Source organism: Psammomys obesus, unplaced genomic scaffold, assembly GCF_907164565.1.
Source record: "Psammomys obesus unplaced genomic scaffold, mPsaObe1.curated_primary_1811, whole genome shotgun sequence".
NCBI classification, from domain to species: Eukaryota; Metazoa; Chordata; class Mammalia; order Rodentia; family Muridae; genus Psammomys; species Psammomys obesus.
The window spans coordinates 6,086,269-6,110,639 of record NW_026592890.1 but is presented as its reverse complement, the minus strand read 5'-3'; the positions used below and the strand labels follow the sequence as shown (position 1 = coordinate 6,110,639).

At 45.6% G+C, this 24,371-nt stretch overlaps 1 protein-coding gene and 1 pseudogene across 1 annotated transcript in view; both read right to left on the bottom strand.

The window, feature by feature from the left end:
• Positions 1-599: 599 nt before the first annotated feature.
• On the bottom strand, positions 600-8,894 carry LOC129683236 (60S ribosomal protein L12-like; annotated as a pseudogene).
• A 3,592-nt stretch (positions 8,895-12,486) lies between these two features.
• The window catches only part of Zdhhc14 (zinc finger DHHC-type palmitoyltransferase 14), a 284,482-nt gene continuing 272,597 nt past the window's right edge, over positions 12,487-24,371 (bottom strand). Inside the window, exon 9 of the mRNA XM_055615905.1 lies at positions 12,487-13,409. Coding sequence (XP_055471880.1) covers positions 13,353-13,409 — 57 coding nt within the window. The 3' untranslated portion in view covers positions 12,487-13,352. The remainder of the gene's footprint in view (positions 13,410-24,371) is intronic.

The following is a 24,371-nucleotide window of genomic DNA, read 5'->3' as shown; positions in this document are numbered from 1 at the left end:
AGAGTTTGTGGGGGTTGTGGGGAGAGGGCGGCTGTCCGCTAGCAGCAGCTTCGCTGGCCTCAGGTAACATACAAAACCTCGGCTGTCAGACGGGGTCAGACAGAAACTAGAAGCAAAGGGCAACCACAGGAGGGGTTTAGACCCGAGAGCTTTCAGAATTCCACGGATGATTCCCGCCCCGCCTCTTCGACGCTTTCCCTTGCACGCAGATCGTCGCCATCACCACCGGCAGCTGTGTCGATGTTTGATGTTTAAGTCCCCGTGCGGCTGCTTTCGTGCTTGATGATGGGAACTCATTCTCAGTTTCTTAAACGGGGTTAGTGAGCCATCAGTTCTTCATGAGGGTGTAGGCTGCCACTTCCCCTCTGATCCGCAGAGTGTTCCACCGGGCTGCCTGTGTGGGCGTGGTGTCGGCTCCCTTACCCGCTCTCTGGGTGTATTTTTTTATGTGTGTCACTGTCCTGTTGTTGTAGTTACTCTGTCTTTCAACTTTTTTTTTTAAATCTGTTGTAATAAGTGACCCCGAAATTTCAGTGGTTTAACAAATAACTTACTTTTTTTTTTAAATCTTTGAGGAAGGCTTTGTTTCACACACTCCTTCAGCAGTCCTGGCTCTCCCGGTTAGTGGCTTCATCATTCTCAAGGTCTGCAGGGATCATCAGCGTCTGGTGACATACAGGAAGAAAACATTGACTTTGGTTGTAGTCAAGCAGTTGGTCCTGTTCGACCATGAGCAAGGTAGGAAGCGCAGACTAATTGGATTTTGTTGAACGTTTCCGGATACTGTAAAGGACCTGATAAAATCAAGCACATAAGCCTGGGGATTTCTTTAAGGAAAAATTTTGAGTTAAAATTTCACTTTCTTTAGTGGATTTGGGTTTATTTATATTTTCTTTGAGTAAGTTTTGGCAGTCTATCTTTTAAATTTTTTTATTATTTTATCTAAGTTGTCAAATCAGTTAGCATAAACGTAGTAGTATTCCTTCATCACTTTGTTTGGAGACAGGGTCTCTCTATGTAGCCTTGGCTGTCCTGGAACTTGCTATGTAGACTAGGCTGGCCTTGAACACCCAGAAATCTCCCTGCCTCTGTCTCTTGAGTGCTGGGAGTAAAGGCATGTGCCACCACAGCTGGCTGCTTTCCAATCTTAAGCTTGCTTCACTTTTCCATTTCTTAATCAGTCTCTTTTGCTGTCTGGGCAACTTCTTGAAGATCCAAGAATTTGCTCAGTTTTATCTAATCTCTTGTTAGTTTACCAGTAGAATTTCAAATTCCAAAACTTTCTTTTCCCATTTCTAAAAAAGCTATAGGTATTTTTTAATCACATGGCCCTATTTTTAAAAAAAGATTTATTTTAAAGTGTATGCAATGCAGAGAGAGGAGAGACAGTTTTAACCAGGATGGTAATAGAGAGGCAGGTTGCAAAGAGAGAACTCTATAAATGAGCCAGAGAATGAGAAGGATCCAGGAGACTAGAGCAGAGTGCTTGAGTTAATTTGAGGTTAAGCAGAGCGATTCAGGGGCCGAGAGAGAAGCCAGATTGAATAAGTCAGCTGGGAGAGGAGTTTGAGCAAGAACTGCTGAGTTGAACCAGCCAGCCCAGAGCTTAGAAAGAACAAGAAAGCATGAGCTTATTAAGCAGTAATTCTCAAAGGCTGAAACATTCTAGGCCTAGGTTAAATTGTACAGAGGCTAGAAGCTTCCAGGATGAGGCCCAGGTTAGCAGACAGAGCCAGTAAGCCTCTCAAACAATTGAATCAGGCAAATAAAAATACTTTTACGTACGGCACATAACATCCTATTTTTAAGGATGGCTTTTGTCCTTCTGAATGTGCACATTTGGAACTTCAATATTTTAGGGGACCCTAGGTTAGGTATTCTGTTTTGTTTTTTGGGGGAAAGTTGGAGAAGTAGTTTCCCTTCTGTTGATAGGAGAGCTCAGTTGGGGTTCCAGGTCCTTGCTTCCTGTGAACCCATGATTACCTCTCCTGCCTTTGAGCATTAAAATTCTATGTCCAGGCTAGCCAGAGCCAAGTAATAACCTGTCTCAAAAAAAAAAAAAAAAAAAAATCCACCTCTGGCCAGCACTGGAGTGAAAAAAATAAAATTTTGCTCTGAATTTCAACTTCAGAAAAATAAATGTCTGGGAAGTTGTGTCAGAAAATTTAGTTCTCCCAATCCACAGATCATCCAAATATTCTGTTGCCATGATAATCTGAGTTTCCATTTCAGAAACAAAATAAACGTCTGGCAGTTGATTTAAACCATCCACTTTGACTACATCAAAACAGAGCATTGGCTTAGACGTATTGGCTGTCCCTTTTCACTTGGTTCTAAGGTTGGCACAGAGTAGCATGCAAATGGATGCCTGAATCGTTTTCTATATTTTAAAAGTGAGATTCATTTTAGAGTTGTACACTTTATGATCAGTTAGACAGAAATGTTAAGACATTTCCTTCATGGGTTTTTTTTTTTTTTTTCATTGAAAATTGCCAAGCCAACATTATGCTCACAGATACTTGCTTCACACATCCATTTTTCTCTACAGTTACCAAATACTCTGGGGAGTCTGAGTCATTTTTAAAGTGATCTGTTGACGATGGGGGGTTCTGGAACCCACGGCCTGTGTAAAGGTGGAGGGACAGAAAGGAGAGACAATAGCTTTACCACATGGAGCAGAAAAGAAAGCCAAAGGAAAGAAATGCCTATTTTTTTCTGTTTAATGTCTTTTTAAAAAAATTCTTTTTAGGAGCAGCTCAGTTATAGTCAGATGTTCTTTCAACTGTTTATCCTTGTCAAGAGTCAGATGAGTCAAGTGGTGGTGGCAGCACATGCCTTTAATCCCAGCACTAGGGAGGCAGAGGCAGACAAATTTTTGTGAGTTCAAGGCCAGCCCGGTCTACAGAGAGTTCCAGGATGACAGGGCTAAAACAGAGGAAACTTGTCTCAAAACAAACAAACAAACAAACAAACAAACAGAGTCAGATGAAAGAAATAAACATGATTATATTAATTGTTGGAATATTGAGTTCCAAAAAATATTCATATATGACCTACAACTCATAGACCACCTATGGGATGGGTGCCTGTTAGTGCAACAGGAGTTCACCAGTCTTATCTCAGTACCAGGCCGCCAGTCCAAAGCAGCTGGTGTGTGCGATGCTGGGAGTCAGAGCCCTTTCCTTTCACACCTGGGAAGGGTCCAGTCCCAACACAGAGCCTGCCACAGGAAGGATGTTCAGTGCAGCCATGAAGGACTGGGGAGATGTGCATATGAACACACGATGAGAAAGGGAAGGGACACAAGCATCTGTTGAGATTCTGAGGTGTCTAACAGGGCAGGACACGAGACTGTGAAGAGGCGCTTGATGAAAGCAGGATGAACGGTAGCTTCATTTTTACCTCCTCGGAGAGGAGAGTTGATTTATTCTTAGTGTGTTGTGGTTAATTTAAGGGTAGGGTCTAATGATGTTTATTATTGGCCCTATAATTATTACGGTGGTATTTTCTAACCTGCTATCACAATCAATAAGAGACACAGACACCTGATAGATTCTAGAATAGCCTTATTTCTCCTGGGGCATGGCAGATATGACCTCCTAAGCCATCTTTAACTGCTCAAACCCCCATCCAATCCATCTGCTTTCATTTCTCTGTGGGCTGCTCCCATCTGTAATTCCTTAAATACTTGCTTATTCTGTCCTCTGGGCTATCGTCCTCCACTGCTGCCAGCCATGCACTCCTCTCCACGCTTACCCACCGAGGCCTCTTCCTTCTTCCTCCTGTATCTCTCTGCTTCCCATGATCCTCCTCTTCCCAAAGCACGAGAACCTTAGACACACTTACCTTCCTTCACCCTGCCCAGATGTGTCGACATTTTATTATTAACCAATCAGGAAGAATTTCTTAGGCAAGGTTTACACAACAAGGACAGGTATACATGAGAATGTGCTCATCTGTGCAGCAACCAGACCGGGGGGCCAGTGATCACCATCAGAATACATAGCACCACACCAAAGCCCAACATCAGCTCCTTAGTTCTGTAGTTTCCAACTTTGTGTGTCTGTGTTCGTCCTTCCCTGTGGTGGGACACTGTGCACCCCGAGAAAGGTGGCAATTCAAGGGACAGTCTGCCTGTTTCTCAGAGTCAACACAGGAAGGTCCCAAGGGAAGGGAGGAAGTGGGGGAGAAAAGAGGAACCAGGAGATTGGGTGTGAGTCCAAGTGAGGGATGCTAGATGGTGTCACCAGGGATGGGAGATGTCAGTGATGACACAGTAGGAGATTGTTTGGATGTAGGGAATGAGCCATCGGGAGGAGGCAGGATGAAGGCCTGCTTCCTGGCTTGGGTAACTGGCTAGCATGCAATGAAGTTACCCAACGTGGAAAAGGCCGGAGATGGAAAAGTACTAGCTGGAGGAGAAGCCTTTGGATGAAGTCACACAGCCTCACTCACTTGACTCATAGTCTCGATCTCACAGAAACTTCCTGTGGAACCTACAAATTCCTTTGCCAGGAAACAAACAAACAAAATAGGCTTTTGCTGTTATTTATAAATGTAACTGCCAAGCATCTGCCTTTCTAAAAGGGCCCACACTTGGCTCCTCCCAGCTCTAGGGTACCTACCCTTGAGCAATTGCTGGGGTGCAGAAGCACTCACTAGAGCCAGCACCTCCTTTTCTGTACTCTTTGCAAGCCCGGGATTCAACATACCTTGGCAGAGTGGGGAGTTCGCTACTGAAGTTTGCACCCCAGGGCCTTGCAGATGGCAAGCACGAGTCCTTACCACTGTTCTCTACCCAGATCCGGGACCTCATGTGTGAGTGTGTGTGTAACATGCTCATGTCTGTGCGTGGGTAGGCAGGTAGGGGCAGGTGCATGGAAGAGCTTGTAAAGGTCGGAGGTCAACATTGGCTGTCTTTCTCAGTCCTGGTCTAAGCCAGCTTTTTGAGATGGGGTCTCTCACACTGAGCCAGGAGCTCACCAATCGCTCCCCGACTCCACTTTGTGTTGTCCATGGACTCATGGGTATGGGGCTGTGCAGCAGGAGTGTGCTCAGCCTACCAAATACTATACCCTTGAAGAAAAAGAACTTTCCCTTTTTCCCTCAGTCGTGGGTGAGGGCTCATGAGCCCTTCCCCTCTCCGAGGTTTTTAAAAGGTAGGTACCGAGGATCAAACTCTGATCCTCATAAACAATCTACCGAATCATCTTCCAAGCCCTGCCCAGCGGTTATTTTATATGTCAGCTTGGCTAGGAGGCTGTGGTGCTCTGACATATTTGGTCAAATGATAGTCTAGAACAGTGGTTCTCAACCTTCCTGATGCTTCGACCCTTTAATACAGTTCCTCCTGTCGGGGTGACCCCCAGCCATGAAGTTATTTTTGCTGCTGCTTCCTAACTGGAACTTTGCTACTGTTATAATTGTAATGTAAATATCTGGGCTTCCCCACAGTCTGAGGTAACTGCTGCGAAAGGGTCTTTTGACCGCCAAAGGGGTCACGACCCAGAGGTTCTAGCTATTGTGAAGTTGTTTCTCTTAGGTGTTACCAACATCTAAATTTGTAGACTTTAAGTAAAGCACACAGCTCTCTATGATGTGGACCGGCCTTCTAATCAGTTGACAACTGTGGCAGAAAAACACCGGCTATCCTCTAACCGGAAGTTCTGCCAACAGGGAGCGGGGTGACAACACCCGTTCTTCTCTGCTTCTCTAGCTTGTAGTGTGTGTGTGTGTGTGTGTGTGTGTGTGTGTGTGTGTGTGTGTGTATGAGTGTATGACATGTGTGGATGTGTAGTGTGTGTGTGAGTGTGGTGTGTGGTGAGTGTGTGGTGTGTGTCTGAGTGTGTGGTATTTGTGAATGTGTGAATGTGTGGTGAATGTGAGTGAATGTGTGAATGTGGGGCGTGTGAGTGTGAGTGAGTGAGTGTGTGTGTGTGTGTCTGTGTGTGTGTGGTGGTGGTGGTGGTGCTGCTGCTGCTGCTGGATCTTCGAGTGCACAGAGAAGAGCATGGGACAAAGAACCTTTCCCGATCGTTTCCACAGATGAGGAGGCAGCAGTGTGTGACTCTGAGAGCATTTGGGTGGCTGTGAGGATCAGTTTGTCCACGACACTGATAGCCCTGTGTGTTTGACAGTATTCCATTCATGAACTTTAAATTAGCCTCTCAGAGAAGCTCTCTCCTGTAGTAACAGGACCCTGACAGAGCTGTCGGCGCTTTCCTTTCCTGCATGCACTGCCACGATGCTTCACAGGCCAGGGACTCGGGGTTCACAAGAGCCATCCGGAACCAGCCACGAATCACAGTTAGTGGAAATTTCCCCACATTTGGCACACGGCCTCCTCCCCTACTGCCCAGTGGTGCTGCACATTCTTATTTTTTGGTGGGAAGTTGAGAGGATCAATTGTGGGAACTGTGGAAAACACCAGCTCCGTTGACCCCCAAATGCTGTTGCTGTGTCAGCTAGCTCTTCCTAATCTTTATTTTCAGTAGCTACCTTTTGACCTCTAAAATCCGTATTAGTCAGTCTTCTCTAGGTGTGAGCAACTGACTAACCTGAATTCGCTTAAATAGAAAAGGGGAACTATCATATAAGAACACAAGAGTTTCATGGAGCCCCCGGGGAAAGAAACGCAATTGGGTCTCAACAGGGAAGTGGAAAGTCGTTAGGTGTCCCTGCTTCGTGTTTTGATTTCCTCTGTAGTGTTTTATAAAGATTAATAAAATCAGCTGACATCACCTGGGTGCTTCGTTCGTCCCACAGGAAGTCTTGGGAAAAGCCATTTTTCAAATCACTTCTACTCTACACACGAGGCGCCTGTGACACGGGGGGGGGGGGTACCGGGCATCCCGCCGCCTAAGAAGGGGCACACATGAATTTGTGGCTCGGCAGGTGGATTCTGGAGAGTATCCCTGTAAGTTCTGCATATTGAGGTGGCTCTAGGCTGGGGTGGCTCCCGAAGCCCTCCCTTCGAAGCTGCAGGTGTTTGAACACTTTCAGGGGTTGGGGGGGCCGGAGCAGGGAGAAGATGGGGATCCCATTGGTGCAGCTGTCACCGAGGAAAACAGCCGAGGGAGCTCTGGCACCTGCTTCTGTGGAAAATTTCCTATTGGCAAAGCTCATGCCCCTTCACCATGTGAATCTACCCATAGGGCCTGCATGGCTGCCTTTGAGGCATCTGAGTCCTGAGGCCTGGGCTGCTGGAGTTCTCTGGGCCCACGGCTCCCTCAGTGCCTCCAACTGCCTGCTTCCTGTTTGCACACTCTCCATGCACTGTGCAGGGCATCCTTAATGTGACTCTCAGGCTGTGCACATCAGAGCAGAGGCTCATGTCTTGACCTGTACCCACCTTCTCCTCACAGGACTATCCTGTAATGCTCCCTGTCGTCTGAGAATAAAATTCTCATCCATCTGTCTGTGTGTGTGTGTCTGTTGCCAGCTACAGGGTTACCCACATAATTTAAAATTCATACAGCATCTTAATTATAAAATTAGGTAAGAATGAAAGTCATCTGTGACAACCTACCGTGTAAAGGTCAGGTTTCCCTGACTCCCATGTAAGGAAATGGGCGTTTGTACCTGCCTATCACAAGCGTTTATATTTACAAGAAGGAAATGACCAGAAACTTCTTTGTGGAAAAAGCACAGAAAAAGAAAGTGGAGGTGTAGAGATAGATGACAGGTCACAAATACCTGTACCTGATGAGAGGAGAAGCAGGCTAGCCAGCCGAAGTGACGGGGCGTGACAAAGGCAATGGCAGCCCAGGGGGCTTCACACCACATGTAACATCAAAGTGTCCCACACAGGAATTACCCGGAATCTGTCTCCTAGACTGATCCCATAATCAGAGTCACTGGGCTCTGGTGATCGAAAGTTTCAACAGGAAAAGGGCAGAGAAAGAATTCAGAACAGGGCTTGCAGCTCTTTCTGAGATATTGTTGCTTAGACATAGGTTCTTAGTCAGAAAGCTCCAGAGAGCCAAAGAATCACACACACACACACACACACACACACACACACATTTTCACATACACATATACCACACATACATATATATCATAACACTCTCACACAACACACACACACCACACACACACCACACACACACCACACACATACACACTCTCACATACACCGTACACACACAGACACTCCCCTACTCATACCACACACAAACTCTCACACACATACCACACATACTCACCTACACCACACATCTCTCTCTCTCACATACGTGCGCGCACACACACACAACAGGAATAAGGAAGGCAAGATTTCTTTATTATTGGTTTCACATGGTCTCTTATTGAGATTTGTCCTCTTGTAGGCACCACTGTGCCACTGCTGGTGTCATCTACGATGGCATGAGGGTGGCGGCCACCCTCATTGCTGCCCACAGGCTGTGAGGTACCCAGGATCTCCTTAATAAAGACCGGTGCCGCATCTTGTCTGGCAGTGTTGACAATCTCAGCAGAAACGATGTTCCCACTGTGTTTAGCATTTCCCTGCATCTTTCCGTCTCTTGGTGGCTCCGTGAGGGTTTCACACCCAGGGCAGAGGCAGAGGGCACCCTTCATCTGGTCCTGTCTGTTCTGAAGGGCCAGGTTCACTGCCATCCTCAGACCTTTCCAGTCACCGATTGCTTTGGCTATGTCATCACCAACAGTTTTTGGAGAAAGACCCCAGGCACCAATCTTGGGGGTCAAGGCAGAGGTGGTGTTGACTTCGCCTCTAGTGCACCTCTGGTACACAACTTTGGTCTCATTGGGGTTGGACCAGGTGGCCAGGTGGAGGTGGCTGGTGTCTGATGAACCCAGATTTAGGACGACCAAAGAAAGTCGTACCACTGCCTCCCCTGAGCCCAGAGCAGGTAAGAGTTATCTTGGCTCATGTAACGGAAGTTTTGGGTTCTTTGTGTGTTAGGGAAATATGCTTTTGTTTTAATCCCAAGTGTGGGATTTTAGCTGGGCTATAGTTTGTCCACGCCTGTCATGTGTGGGGTGTGATCTTTGCTAGCTGATAACGGCTTTCCACGTGCTGCGAAGAGGAGGGTGGTCTAGAGTGAGGAAGAGACCGTGAGGTGTTCAGTGGAGGTCGGTGTGGTGTTGGCGTGTGGTGTGGAGCAGTTGGTAGAGACAGGGTGGTGGTTCAGAGCAGACAAAGGGAGAGAAACGCTTTGGGGCACAGTGGTCAACAGAGATTGGTACAGAGGCCTAAAAGAACCCCTTGACCCTAACTAGCAGGGAGAATAAAAGGGTCTGGGCCTCCCTCCCCACTCACCTTCTCTCTCCTACTTAAGGTTGGGGGATTGGTGGAAGGGAGGGAGAGGCCTAAACACCCCAAATAAAGTAGAGTTTTAAACAAGAGCAACATCAATGGCTTTCTGCTACAGGGAACTATGGGCCCCCAAACACCACAGCCTGGGTCTCTTAAGTTGTGAGGAAACCCTACAGGTGAGGGAAATAATCAGATCCCAACTGAGGGCACTCAACCGATACTGTATTTCAAAGGTAGTCTGGTAGGAGGAATTCTGTCTTAGGAATTATCTAAGGCCATCAAATGGATAAATGCCTTCCTATTGGGGGAACAATTTGCTCTATTCACCCTGCTGATTAAAAATGTTAATCTCATTTAAAAATCACTGTCAGAAACACTCAGGATAATACAACATTTGGTTAAGTATCTGGACATCTTCTGGCCCAGTCTAGTTGATACATGAAAGCCAGCATTCTGGGCCAGGGGAGACAGTGTGGTACAGTGCTTGCTGTGCAAGTGTTTTATTTTTGCTTTTTTGAGAAAGGATTTGTCAGTATAGCCTTGGCTGTCCTGCAACTAGCTCTATAGACCAGGCTCGACTCAGACTCACAGAGATCCACCGGCCCCTGCCTCCTGAGTGCTGAATTAAAGGCGTGTACCCCCACTGCCTAGCTATTATAACAGTTTATTAATTCTGATTTCACGCCAATGTTTTGGATCATAGTCACTTCATCCCCCAGTTCCTCCCCATAATTCCTCCCATATCTGCATCCCCATTTCCCTCAACTTTGTATCCTCTTTTTCCCCCCTCTAATAACTCGCTGACTCCAATTGGTTCTTCCTGTATACTCATTGGTATGGGTCACAGTCTGGAGTATGGCTGACCAACCAGGGGCCAAGTACTAGGTTTTTATAACTGTCTATTATGACGAGGTACTGACTACAACATTTTGATCTTAACTATTTTTGGGGGTGCCAGTTCCCTTTTGCTTTCTTTGGGGCTTTTCTGTTCTCCCAGTTCTTTAGACGACTGGTGTGAACTAGGCTTCTCTGTTGTGTCATTGCGGCCATTTTTACTGCCTGTTGTTTGAAGAAATGGACAGTCACTGTGCTTTCTCATGCCCTGGCCCCTTTTTAGTCCTAAAATGTCTCCTCACCTTGATGCTTTTTTTGCCTAAAACTTAAATTCGGTGCCTCTATTTTCTCTGTAGTTTCTTTGGCCTGTGTGTCTGTGCCTCACAAGTGTCTCTCGATAGTGTAAGCAGGTCTTACTCATCTGCCTTGTGTGTTTAGTTTCCTGTCCCAGATTTGTGTTCTAACTGCCACACCTGAGGCTTCCCTCCTGTTTTTTCCTTGTTCTGTGTTGTTTTTCAGAAAATATCTCAACACTTAAATCATACATAAATAACATTTATTCTTTCTGCCTTTTTATATTTTTTAGACACTATTCTAAATTATTACAATGTCGTTCTTTAATTTACTCCAATCCACTCAGGAAATAATGCTGTGTAGTGTTCTATATCTCATGAGCATCTAATAGCAGCATGCTTCCATATGTGGCTGTTGATGACTCAAGAAACGTTTCCTTTGTCACTGAGATTTCTGAGCTGTGACTCTAGAAATCAAAGTGACAAAAGACAGATCAGCAAGAGAAAAGCAAACAACATATTAACACATGCTTCGCAGAAAGCCAGCTGCAGGTAGCTCAAAGAAATGGTTAGAACTGGAGCCTTTTGGGGACCGTGACACACAACAGAAAAATCTTAAGAGAACTAAGAGACAGGTGAGGAGGGAGCCTGGCTCCTGTAGGCAGAAAACCCGGGGATGAGAGCAGCAGGAAAGGTTATCTTAGAAAGTCTCATTTTCAGGCCCATCATGGTGCTTGGTTTCTTCCTCGCTGTCACAGGGCTCCTCTAGAGGGGACATAGAGTGGCCTGTGAATCTCAGACCTTCCTGCTGTTCATCGGATTAGGGAATCCCTGGAAGGACTCGGTTCTGTTTTCATTTGCCTCCAGCTCAAAGGAACATAGTCCTACGACAAGGCAGCATGTCTGGGGGTGATGTATACTGATCCTCTACACTACACACGTGTGAGTGAGCAAGGGCACACACACAGACACTCACATGCATGCATGCATGCACTCACACATGCACACACACTCACATACTCACGCACACACAGAGGCATGCACACACTCGTGCTTACATAGTCACAGAAGCACTCACACACAGAGGCACACACACCCACACAAACGCTGACACACACACACAGAAGCGCACACACACAGGCACCCAGGTTCACAGGAATGCGCGCACACTCACGCACAGGCACACACATAGGCACACCCATACACTGACACACACATAGGTGATCCCCCCCCACCCATACACAGAAGGAGTTACCGCTGTCATGTATATTATATCTACTTCCAGGGAAGCAAGCTGACATTTTCTGCTTATAAAGTATGGAATTAGGGAAGTTCTTTCAAGAAAAACAAAGAAGCTGCAGGCTACACCGACTATCTTTGTCATCTCAAGACTTACTCTTCCTGGTGACTTAGTCATCACGAGAGCCCATTTCCCACAGTCAGCCTTTCCCAGAGAATTTGCTGAGGAATGAGATTCATCTGCTGCAGCCAGGAAACATACTCTACTTTGGGGGGATCACATGAGCTGGACCAAGGCTTCCTCTGGAGGACAAGATGGTGGCAAGCAGACAGCATCACAGGACCACATGGCCACCCTGAAGGGGTCCCAGCTGGACCACTGAGGAGGGGTGTGCTATCCCCCATTCCCAGTGCTCTGTGGCCTACTCACCAGCACCCTTTATAGATGGTAGGACTCGGGCAATTCCATCACTGAGTGTTTTTTAACCTTGAAAACCACAAATAACATCAGATCAGCCTATCTTTAATACAGTGTAGGTCTCCATCCTTTTGATGCACTCTTTCATGTTCACAAAGTCCTGAGTAAATAGCATGTTGCTCTGTGTAGAACACAAGATGGCCATGGCCTGACAGCTAGGGCAACAGCTCTGGGATACAGGTGAATAGCATCTCCAGCAGACGTCAGCTTTAAGAGGAGTGTTTACATGCTATGGAAGCAACATTGCCACCAATAACTGATAAGGGTAGGAGTCGGTGTTCATGCTTCTCACATGAAGCATATGGGACCGTAGTGGGACCCTAGTGAAGAGATAAAACAAAGACAAGAGGCTCAAGCCTGGGGTAATGGTGCACATCTTTAATTCCAGCAGTGGGGGAGGTAGAGGCAGGAGGATCTCTGTGAGTTTGAGGCCCTCCTGGTCTACAAAGTAAGTGTCAGGACAGCCATGGCTGTTATAAAGAGAAACCTTGTCTTGAACCACCACCACCATCACCAACAGCAACAACAGAAAAAGACAAGAGGATCAATTAAATATGACTTTCAGGTAAGTGACGATGAACATTTTAATTCACATTTTGACTATATGCTTATGGGTATTTTGCTTGCCTGCCTGTCTGTGCACTACAGGAATATGTTGAGTGCTGAAGGAGTGGATATCCAGAAGTGGATATCAGATCATCTGAAACTGGAGTTACAGGCAGTTGTAGGCCACCATATGGGCATTGGGAGCTGAACTTGAGTCCTCTTCGAGAGCAGAAGTACTCTTGTTTTGTTTTGTTGAGGCATGGTTTTTCTGTGTAGCCTTGGCTGTCCTGGACACACTTTGAGGACCAGACTGGCCTCAAACTGATGGAGATCCATCTGCCTCTGCCCCCCCCAAGTGCTGGGATCAAAGGTGTGTGCCGCTGCCACCTGGCACAGCAAGTATTCTTAACTGCTGATCTATCTCTCCAACCCCAGTAACTTTCCTGTTAAATGATGTTTCATGCAGCAGCCGTGGGGCAAGCAAAGCATGCCCATTGTTTTTCTCTCCCTTCTCTGAAATTCATGCCTAACTGGGAGCACTGAACAGGCTGCTCTGGGTCTCCATTCTGTGGTGAGAAAGTGGACCCAGTTCTGGCCCTGGAAGGCCACACTCTAGGCCATGGGAGGATGCTCATAAATCCCTCTTTCGGAAGATGGAGGCACGCCCAGACACAGGCCGCGGTCACGAGTCACCTGGAGAGTCACCAGTGATGCTTGTGAAGTCTTCCTTCTGAAGCACCTAGGAAAATAATAATTAGCTTTATCAGCTTCCTGTGGGGTGTGTGCTCTAATTATCCATTAACTAGGAGACACCCTGTTGAGGTTTGCTCTGCTTCTTCCGCCTTCCTTCTCAGTGGGGAAAACAGAAGGGCCTGACTCCCAGGCTGTCCAATGAAGCCCACCAGGAGCAGGGGACAGCGCCAGGCTAGGCCTCAGTGTCCTGAATAATAAAAGAACTGCTGGAGGTATCAACAAAACGTTGATCAATGAAAAAGAATTGAAGACCCAGACATAAATCCACATACCCATGAACCCCTGAGTTTTGATAAAGAAGCCAGAAATACATACTGGGAAAAAGATAGCATTTTCAACAAATGGTGCTGGGCAAACTGGATGGCTACATGCAGAAGAATCCAAATAAATACATACTAATCACCTGCACAAAACTCAGCTCCAGATGGATCAAAGACCTCAACATAAAACTAGAAACATGAAACCTGAGAGAAGAAAAAGTCAGGAACAGCCTTGATTTCATTGGCACAGGAGAACGCTTTCTGAACAGAGCAACAATAGCTCAGGCACTACAATCAACAATTAATAAAAGGACCCTACAAAACTGAAAAACTTCTTTGTGGCAGAGGACACCATTATTCAAACAAAGTGGCAGCCTACAGAATAAAAAAGGATTTTTAACAACTCCACATCCGATAGAGGGCTAATACCCCAAATATATAAAGAACTCTAAAGATTAGACATCAAGGAAACACATAGCCCAGTTTAAAAATGGGAGTACAGATCTAGACAGAGAATTTAGAGGAAACTTAAGTGGCTGAGAAACACTTCAAGAAATGTTCAACGTTCTTAGCCATCAGGGGAAATGCAAATCAAAACTACTTTGAGGTTTCATCTTACACCATCACAGTAGCCAAGATCAATAAAACAAATGAGAGCCCATGCTGGTGAGGATGTAGAGTAAATGGAGCACTTATCCATTGCTGGTGGGCTGTAAACTCATACAGCTGTCTATGGAAATCAGGGTGGCGTCTCCTCGGGAGGAAGATGGGAGTTGATTACTTCAAGATCCAGGTCTACCTCCCTTGGGCACACACCCAAAGGACACTTCATCCTGCCACAGAGACGTTTGCTCAACCATCTTCACTGCTGCTCTACTTATAATAGCCAGAAACTGGAAACAACCTAGATGTCCCTCATCACAAGAGTGGATAAAGAAAATGGAGTATTACTCAGCCATTCAAAAAAAAAAAATAACATCATGAAATGTGTAGGCAGATAGACAGAACTGGAAAAAAAAATATGCTGAGTGAGGTATTTGGGACCCAGAAAAACAAATGTGGTATGTATTCACGTATATGTAGATATTAGCTGTTGACACAGATATAATCTACAGAAACACAGATGCTAGGTATAGAGTAAGGGGATGGGGAGGAATTCTTGGATATCCCTGAGAAAAAGAAACAGAGTAGATAGTTACTGATGTATGGGGGCAGGAGCTGGAATGGGAGGATCAAGCGGGGGAAGGGGATGAGGGAGGGAGTATGGGAAGGGACAGCTAACACTAAAGGCTATTTGAGGATAGTGTGGAAAGCTAATACAGGAGAAGCCTTCTAAAGTATGTACACATATGAAGGCAATCTAAATGAAATAACCAAACAATGGTGGGGCAGTGCATCTCTTGTCACAAAATGAAGCTTCCAGGACTGGGAATGGGTTGTATTTAACTGAGTTGTTGGTCATGGGAACCCCCAAATCCCTAAGCAACCCAGGATGTTGCCAAGACTGAACTCCACAAACCTATGACAAGGCCTTGTTACTGAAGACAACACCTACACAACTCACTGAACATGGAGAAGTCAAGCTGGTGCCTACACAACGGCTGCATTCCTATGTGCTAGTGTCTTTGGTAGAGGGCACTCTGGGCACCATGGAAGGGAAAATAAACACCTACCCACCTCCAAACCCTCTGATCTTCAGGTGTACTGCCTTCAAGATATGCTAGAGCAATGGTGGCACAAAGCTTGTGGGAGCAACCAACCAATGTCTGATTTGATTTGAGGTCCACTCCGCAAGATGGAACCCATGACTGACACTACTCACCAAGAACCAGCAACTAGATAGCCCAGCGACCTAGGTTAAACCCAAATAAAAGAATGTAGCAACAAAGTGACTCCCAATGACATTCTGCTTTACTCATAGATGAGTGCCTTGCTCAGCCATCATCAGAGAGGCTTCCTCCTGCAGTAGAGGGGAACAAATACAGAGACCCACAGCCAGACAATATGCAGAGAGTAAGACACCTCTGAACATTCAGCCATAAATGGGATGTCTCCATTAAATCCCTCCCCTCAGGGCTCAGGGAACCCAGTGGAAAAAGAGGCAGAAAGAAGTTAAGAGCCAGGGGGATAGAGGACACCCAAAAAGAAGGCCCCATAAATCAACAGGATCGACACACGTGAACTTACAGAGACCGAGGCAGCACGCACAGGGCCTGCACCAGATGGGGCCTATCCATGAAGAGAGAAGTGGGCACATGCCCTCATCCCTAACTCAGATGCAGGCTTCAGTTGATAACAACTTGAAAACAATAAATTAGTTTTCTCCAAGGGAACCTCACTGGGGAAACATACGACTCTCAAGGCGAGACTGTGTTTGGCCAATAAATAATGAATTCCACAGCATCTTTGGAGGTGCCTTTTCTCAAGGTTGTGTCAGGGCTTTAAAATTTTTTATCTTATTTTTAATTTTTATTTTATTTATTTATTTCCTTTGCGTATGTATTATGACTTCCAGTTTAAGTTTTTATAGGATTCCCGAGTGTGTGAGTGAGGGGATGTCTGTATCAGTTTCTTGTGCTTTTTCTTAGGCTCTTTTCCTTCTGTTGTTTGTTTTATCCTATTTCTGTGTGTTAGTTCTACCTTATTTTATTTTATTAATATATTTCTACAGAATAATATATCCTGTTTGTTTTCTAAAGAGAGACAGAAAGGGGTGGATCCGGATGTGAGAGGAACTAGGAGAAATAGAGGGAGGGGAAACCATATTCAGACTGTATTATATGACAAAAAAAAAAAATCTGTCGTCAATAAAAGAAAAAGAGGTATTCTGTATAGTCATTTTAGTGGCTTTATTAACGGTCTTTGAATAATCAGCATCTCTTTAGATTTGAAGTTTTAGTAATACATTCTCTTTTTCCTCACTGAAATACATGCATAGATGTTGTCTTGGTTACGGTTTCATTGCTGTGAAGAGACACATGACCAAGGAAGACATTTAGTTGGGGCCGGTTAACAGTTTTAGAGGTTGAGTCTATTATTGTCACTGTGAGAAGCATGGCAGCATGAAGGCAGACATGGTGCTGGAGGAGACAAGAGTTCTACATCTTGATCCCCAGGCAGCAGAAGGAGACTGCGTGCCACACTGGGCATCGCTTGAGCATAGGAGACCTCAAAGCCCATCCCCACAGTGACACACTTCCGCCATTAAGACCACACCTCCTATTAGTGCCACTCCTGATGGGCCAAGCATTCAAAACCATGAGTCTATGGGGCCATACCTATTCAAACCACCACAGATTATTCATGAATTTTTTAAAAAGAAAACCTGCTCAATCATTAACTTTCTTTTAGATAAAAAACATGTGTATTCTATGATATTATCAGCCAAATAAAACAAATCACTCATTTTTAAGCCTTCTTATTTTTAAAATTTTATTTTCATTTTGACATTGGCCTTGACTAACTCATGAAAATCTTTAGTTTGACTTGTTAAAGGAAATGAAAGTTGGGTAAAGAAAATTTCTGTTTCTTTCAAGTAGGGAATGCAAAAGCTTATGTTATTAAAGTGTCTGTGTGTGTCCTCAATATCTACAGAGAGAGAGTATACAGTCAGCCCTGTGTGTGTGTGTATGCTCTGCTCAAGAACTTTATCCACAAACCAGCCTCGGCATTCAGATACCAACAACAGTAAGCTGGGTCCAGGTACCTGCTCTGTGCTTGGGTCCTGCCTGCCTGGACAAATTAATGTATAGTCTGAAGGCTTCACATGGAGTCCACAGACCACTAGCCACATGGGATTTCGCATAAGTATTAAGGACACATTCCCCTAGGTTGTATTAGTCATCTCAGTTGAAGCCATATTGCAGAGTGAGGACACAGAGCTACCTCGTGTTTAACACAGCGAAGTCCTGCAACATGGTGACAACATTAAATGAAATGTGAGACCCAACTGTATAACAGTTCAGGCCATATGCCAAGGAGCCAGATTGTCCTGGCTTGAGTTATAGTTAGGGTTATTAGTGCTGTGATGAAATTCCAAGGCCAAAAGCAAGCTGGGGTGGGAGAAGGGTTTATTTGGCTGTTGCTTCCATATCACTGTTTATCATTGAAGGAAGTTAGGACAAGAATTCAAACAGAGCAGGAACCTGGAGGCAGGAGCTGATGCAGAGGCCATGGAGGGGTGCTGCTTACTGGCTTGCTCCACATAGCTTGCTCAGCCTGCCACTGCTTTCTCAGAGAACCCTGGACCACTAGCCTGGAGTGGCCCTACCCACAATAGACTGGGACATTAGTCACTAACTAAGAAAATTGCCCACAGGCCTGCCTGCAGCCTGGCATTCTGGAGGCATTATTCTCCATTGAGGCTCCCTTCTCTCAGATGACTCTAGCTTATGTCAAGCTGACATGATATTAGCCAGCACAGAATGTCCTTACTGCTTTCAGATCCTATGCATTTTCCATCAGCAACTGGATGAGGGATCCCCCGCCGACATCCACGGTGACTGCGACCTTGACTTCTCTCTCAGGCTTTCACTTCTCCCCCTAGCCTCTCTTACTTCCAGGTACTCTCCTCTGCATCCATTTGCTCTCTCCCCATCCTGTCCAGCTCAAAGCTGAAGGCCTGCCCTCCCATTTTTGAAGAGCCTTGGCGTGTTGCCATTATTCTTGGGCAGAAGGCAAAAGACCTGACCGTGAACTCTATCACCCTCCCCTTTCTGCCTCCATCCCCACCTCCTTCAGAATCCTCAACTCAGGCTGTGCTTTCCTCTATCTTTGCTGTGTCTAACCTGGTCTTCTGTCATGCTATTCATCAAAGAGGGGTGCCCTCTGGCTGCACAGCTGCAGGTTCTGTAACCTCTGCCCCCCCACACCATCTGCTGTCTTCACCTGGTTTGAATCTGAAATCCTCTATAGGGTCCATGTTTTGAGTCCTTGGTTCCCAGCTTGTGGCTCCATTTAAATAAAAAAAAATTGAGTAGTGTGTATTATATTTGTGTGTGTGTGTGTGTGTGTGTGTATGTGAAGTGGAATTCTTATTTAATGTATTTCCTATCCATGAAAATAGTACTGACATTGATTTGTTCCCAGGGTGCATGCATTTGTAATAGAACTCTGCAAGTGTTTCTGGTGGAAGGATGGATGAATTCAAGGATTCCTTGAGAACTTAATATCACAGAGGAGAACATTGCTGTAATGTAACATCAAGGGAAATGTGTTCACTGATGCTCCCAGGGCCTGAAAGTCCTGTAGAAAGTTATGAATGATTATGGCTCTAAGGATTGGTGTGACTCATTTGACCCCATGTTATTCGCTGAACATCTCTACTTCTTATGTTGATAGAGCTATGTTTAAAACACATTTTGATGTATGCATGCCTGCATGTATGTATGTATGTATATATGTATGTATGTATGTATGTATTTGAGTGGGAGATGCCACCTTGCACAGAGAATACCTTCCCAGAATCCATCTTTCTCTCCATTCCAGGAATTGAACTCAGGTGTTCAGACTTGGCAGCAAGTGTCCTTACTCTCTGAGCGTGTATCTCACCGGGCCTAAGTATGGTTTTTAAAGGTACCTTCTCCGATTATGGATGTCTTAAAATTCCTCTATATTTCTAGCTGGCATTGATCACACCTATTACTTCGGTTGTCAAAGACAAACAAACCCTCCCCAGCTAAATTTACTTTTCAAAATACCAGGCAAGAAGAATTTGCTGTGAGGGTTCATTTTCTTTGCAAATGTATTTCCTCTGGCTGGAAAGGGGAACAGCTTTCTTCTCTGCTCCACCCACTCTAAGACAGGGTGGGGAGGGGAAGTGAGGCAAGGTGCAGGGATGACAGACGAGCTTCTTAAAATATATACAAAATTTAAAAAAAGGACACTTGGCCATGGATGACCCCCAAACAGAGGTGGTGATGGTGCTTACTGCTTTTGGGGTCCAGAATAAGAAAAGAGTGGGAGTCTTGCATTTGACGGCCATAGCTATGCAAAGCCATGATTTCTGTCTCCACAGGGTTAATGGTTCCAAAACACCCTTTGTCCTGCTTTCACTGTATTTGCCACCAGCCATGTGGGTAAGAGAAAGAAAAACATTTTTTGAGAAGTCTGTGAGGTGGGTTAGGCAGAGATGGAATCACAAGGTGAGGGTGGAGGTCAGTGACAGCGTGGGTCACATTAGCGTCTGACAGACTGACCAACTCTCCTGGGTTGGCTGAGAGTTCACACATACCATGGTGTCTCCAGAGCACCACTGAGGACCTCATGGCCTCACCGTTCTCCAAGGAGGTATTGAGGATCAACTCTCACCTGAAACTAGGAGCACAGACCAGAACTGTATCTGTAGTGTATCACTTTAAGACCATGAAGCCCCTTTTAATTTTCATTTAAAAATGATTTGTGATTAAGGAGGAAGCAGGATCCTGGTTTAGGCTGGGATTCAGATACATTTGAACTCTCAAAAATTGTTCCTTTAACTTGCATTGAATGCAAATTTCAGTTCCTAAAAAAATCCAAATAAGGTAGTAAATACTAAGCAAAGATGATTTGATTTATCTTCCTCCAAAATGATGACCTAGCAGCAGGAAAACTGCTGAGGAAAAATACATGGGGGTTCATACTAAAAGAAACACCTTACATAGCTGTTTAAAGATGTGTAGTTTGTGTGTGTGTGTTTGTGCATGTGGTGTATGTGTGTGTGGTATATGTGTGTGTGTGGTATGGTGTCTGTATGTGTGTTGTGTTGTTGTGTGTGTATGTATTTGTGTGCACGCAGGGACCATTTTCATGCTGGTTAAGTGGACCCAGGCTGAGTAAACAGGTCTAATATTGTCCCTCTCCCACTTTGCTGTGTCCCTTTCCCTTTAAGGAGGGAAAACTTGTATTTACCACTGTTCTGTAGCTCCCATGCAAGATCCACACAGCAGAGCAAGGGACTTGTCATGCCAGAGAGCTAAGTGCTCTCATCAAGCGGCAGGAGGAAGGCCAGCCAGGCCAGCCAGCCCAGCCACCATTCATTTAATGGGGCCTTTCTGAGTTTATACCGGAAATTACCAAGAACGTCCATGCTCACTAGGGAAAGTAGAATCCACCAGTAGGAGTGATAAGAGTGAGAGGAACAATAAAACTGTCTTTACTTGGTACTTGCCACTTGCCTGAGATGTTACCTGCATTCTTTGTTTTCAGGACAATCCAGAGAGGAGGGTGGGGCTCTATCCATGGTCATTGGTGCAAGTGATGAAATGCAGGGCATTTCAGATTGATACATTGATGGGGAAGATTTACTTGTATCGTTTTACTTCCTGCAAAGGCCATCGGGTAGCCAGGCTGGAAGCAGGGCAAACACTAGTCTACAGTGCAGAGACAGGGGCATGTGACATATGCCAGTCTAACCAAATGACTTAGTAGCTGTCCCTGTGTGTCCAGAGGTCAGGATCCAAAGCAAGTTAGAATGAAGCTTTATAATAACCTCTAGATCAAACAAACCATGCCATAGTTAGTGCTAAATTAGTGACAAGAAACATAACCAATTATTTTCTTTATTATAATATTTTATAAAATATGCATGTATTGTAAATACTGTCTTGATGATTGTGAAAGCTCTAAACTTGGCTTTTACAAGATTTTTTTTTTTTGTACAGATGATTAATTGGGGATATGTGCTCCCAAACATCTCCTCAATGGCTTCTCAATAAAGGGGTTTGAAGCAGGGAGTACTACAAAATAGGCGTTCCTAGCTAGCATCGTGCTAAGCTCCCCAAACTCCTTTATAAGGGATCAGGATGGAGCATGGGAAGATGTGACATTTTTGGCTCTTGTTTTAGTATGTGACCTCAATGTAGTCCAGGTCCTCTCCTTCTCTCTGGGAAGTTACTCAGCTACATTCAAGTAATTTTTAAAGAATTTAAAAATAAACTCCAGGTCTCTCCAGGTCTGCAGTGGGTGGAGGTGTCTGTGTGGACACGTTTGCCGGCTAAATTTCAGATCCCATTCTTTGTGGAGGAGAGTTGGGTTGGGGGCTGTCTCTGAGGGGCACCCACTTTCTGCCTCTAGCTGGCCTGCTAGCTCCTGGCTTCCCTCCTGCTTTGACACATGGACACCAGGTTTCTACCAGCTTCTGTTACTATATTAGGTTAGTTTGAGTCATTTCCATGGCGACTCTCAAAGCATTGGAATCTGTAATTATATTTTGCAAAGGCTATTAGGCACAGCCAGCATACTTTACAGCTCCGTGTTGCAAGGCTGCAGATTTTTGACACCTGGTTATTTCATTCCATACAGTACAAAGGAATGTCTCAGTGCCAACTGGCCTCCACTAGGATGTGTCAGGGCCACACCTCTGTCACATTCCTGGCTCATTCCTACTTCAGATTTTTGTGCTTTCCATGGGATGGCTCAGCCATGTCAGCACAGGATTCTTTGTCAGCTCAAGGAAACTACAGACGATATGGGCAGGTGTTGTATGGTACAATATCCTTCTCCTGGGTAATCTTGGTCTTGTTATCACACATCTGATGTGGAAATGTGACGTACTGAAACCGATTTACAAAAACCACATACAGCAACCAGGAGTTTTTAGATCCAGTGTGGTTGCTGCCTACTTCCTCTACACATTCATAACAAAGGCTTTGAACATGGTCGAGGGCAGAGCCAACTTACGGTGGCCCAGAAGGAAGTCCGTTTTCTAGTTACTGCTTTGGCAACTTATATCTGTTTCTTAGCTTTAAAAGAAAAAAAAAAAAAAAGGCTTTAAATTTTTACTTATGTATGTATGTGTATGAGTCTGTGTGTGTTTGCAATTGCCCTCAGAGGCCAGAAGAAGGCAATCTTGTTGGAGCCCCTGTGGTTTCAGACAGCTGTGAGCCAGCCAGTATGGGTGCTAGGACCCGCATTCTAGGCCTCTGGAAAAGCAGCAAGCTTAACAGCTGACCCCTCTCTTCAGAACTCCCTGTAGTTTTAGAAAGGAAAACTCTCCAGACTCAACGTAAAGGGTGTGTTTTTCTTCATCCGTTGATCATTCCTATGTAAGAACCACTGACTAAGAGCAAGGCAGTGAATGGAAACATCTAGAAGTGTGCAGGTTAGGAAATGCCACAACAGACTATTTTAGACCCACAATTTCAGAGGTAAAACTAACTTCAGTGCATATACCAAGGGAGTATAAATTTGCATTGTGTGGGCATGGAGCTTTACACAGCAACCTTGACATTTCAGTACGTCAGCATCTCTAATGAGCCTTGACCTCTGCTTTCCTTCCTTGTCTGCCTTAGAAATCCTACCTGCCAAGATTCTGGCAGGCTTCGTAAATGCAGCATTTGCAGAATAAGCAGTGGTGAGCCCGGGGAGCTTGTGGTCCATCCTAGAAATCTAATGAGGGAAGTTCCGGATTTGCCAATGAGCATAGAGAGACCTTGCTCATGTTTCTTAATGCACAAAGTTTCACAACTTAGTGTTTTGAGGAATTGTGACTTAGACTACCAAGCCCACAGGCATCGGGTTTTGTTAGGGGCACAGGTGCTGGTGGAATCACACAGGCTCAGGGGCAGAGGGTGAGTCATGGAGAAGAACGGGATGCTCACCTGCTATTTCTAGGTAGGAAAAGTGAGTCACTAGGTTAAAGGTTTCCCATCCGGCCTGCCCTAGGCCATGTGCACCCCTTGCTGGCGGTTTCAGTAGATGTGTTCCAGTCTGACCTTGCATATGGTAACAGACAGACGGGGTAGTGGGACCTTTCTCCACAGTGGCCTGTCCCTGCCTGTAGTTATCTAAACTCAATGGAGAATGTCTGGGGATCTATGCAGACAATGTGTTTATTATGGGATGGGCTGGCCTGGGAACACAAGGCAGCTATCTCAGACCCCTTCCTCCTTAAGCTCATGCCAGAGGGGCCCCAGCCCCAAGCCATTATCACTTGAGTTCAGAAGGCAGGGAGCGGACCATGCTTAGGAAAGGTGACAATCTGCCAGTGTGGTCACTGTGCCACCACCATCACCTCCCTTCAGAAAGGACTTCCCGCCAGAGCCCTCGCGGCTTTGGGCTTGATTTGACTGGGGCCTTAAGCCATGAAGAACTGACAGGTGTAAGCAATGTGAAGCTGGGACCCAGTGGCCGTGCCCTGGGGACATGCAAGCAGTATGTCCTGAAACTCAACCTGTTTATTATTTACAGCGTGGATGAAGAGCTGGGTTAGCTCATCTCCATAGGTGGTCTCTGTAGGGGAGCAGTTTTACAGTCATCTGGGATGAGGAAGCGGTGGTCGGTACTCTCTGAGTGCACCGGCTTTAGTGGAAGGTCAACATCCGTCCGTCAGCATCCATACGAAAATGGGAGGAAGCCTTCCCTTTCTCATGGGTCTGAGACATTGGTGCCTCCCCATGGCTGTGCTCATGTCAGCCATGCGCGTTCTTGCGGACTTCGCCTACACTGCTTTCCACCATCTTCCAGGTACCGGAGCTCGTTTTACCCCAAAGCACACAGTCTACGTATGGAGCAGGAGGGAAGGACAGAACTCACTTCCCTGAAAACACCCCTTGGCATATGTGAGTAGCACTCAAGTGACAGGACAGAGGCAAGACACAGGTGAGCTTCCTGTCCTGCTGTTTGCCCAAATCAGCACATGAAGTCCCAAAGGGAGCTGCCCTGCCTGCCCCTCCCATCAGGGTGAACAAAGGTTGACACTGAAGATGACT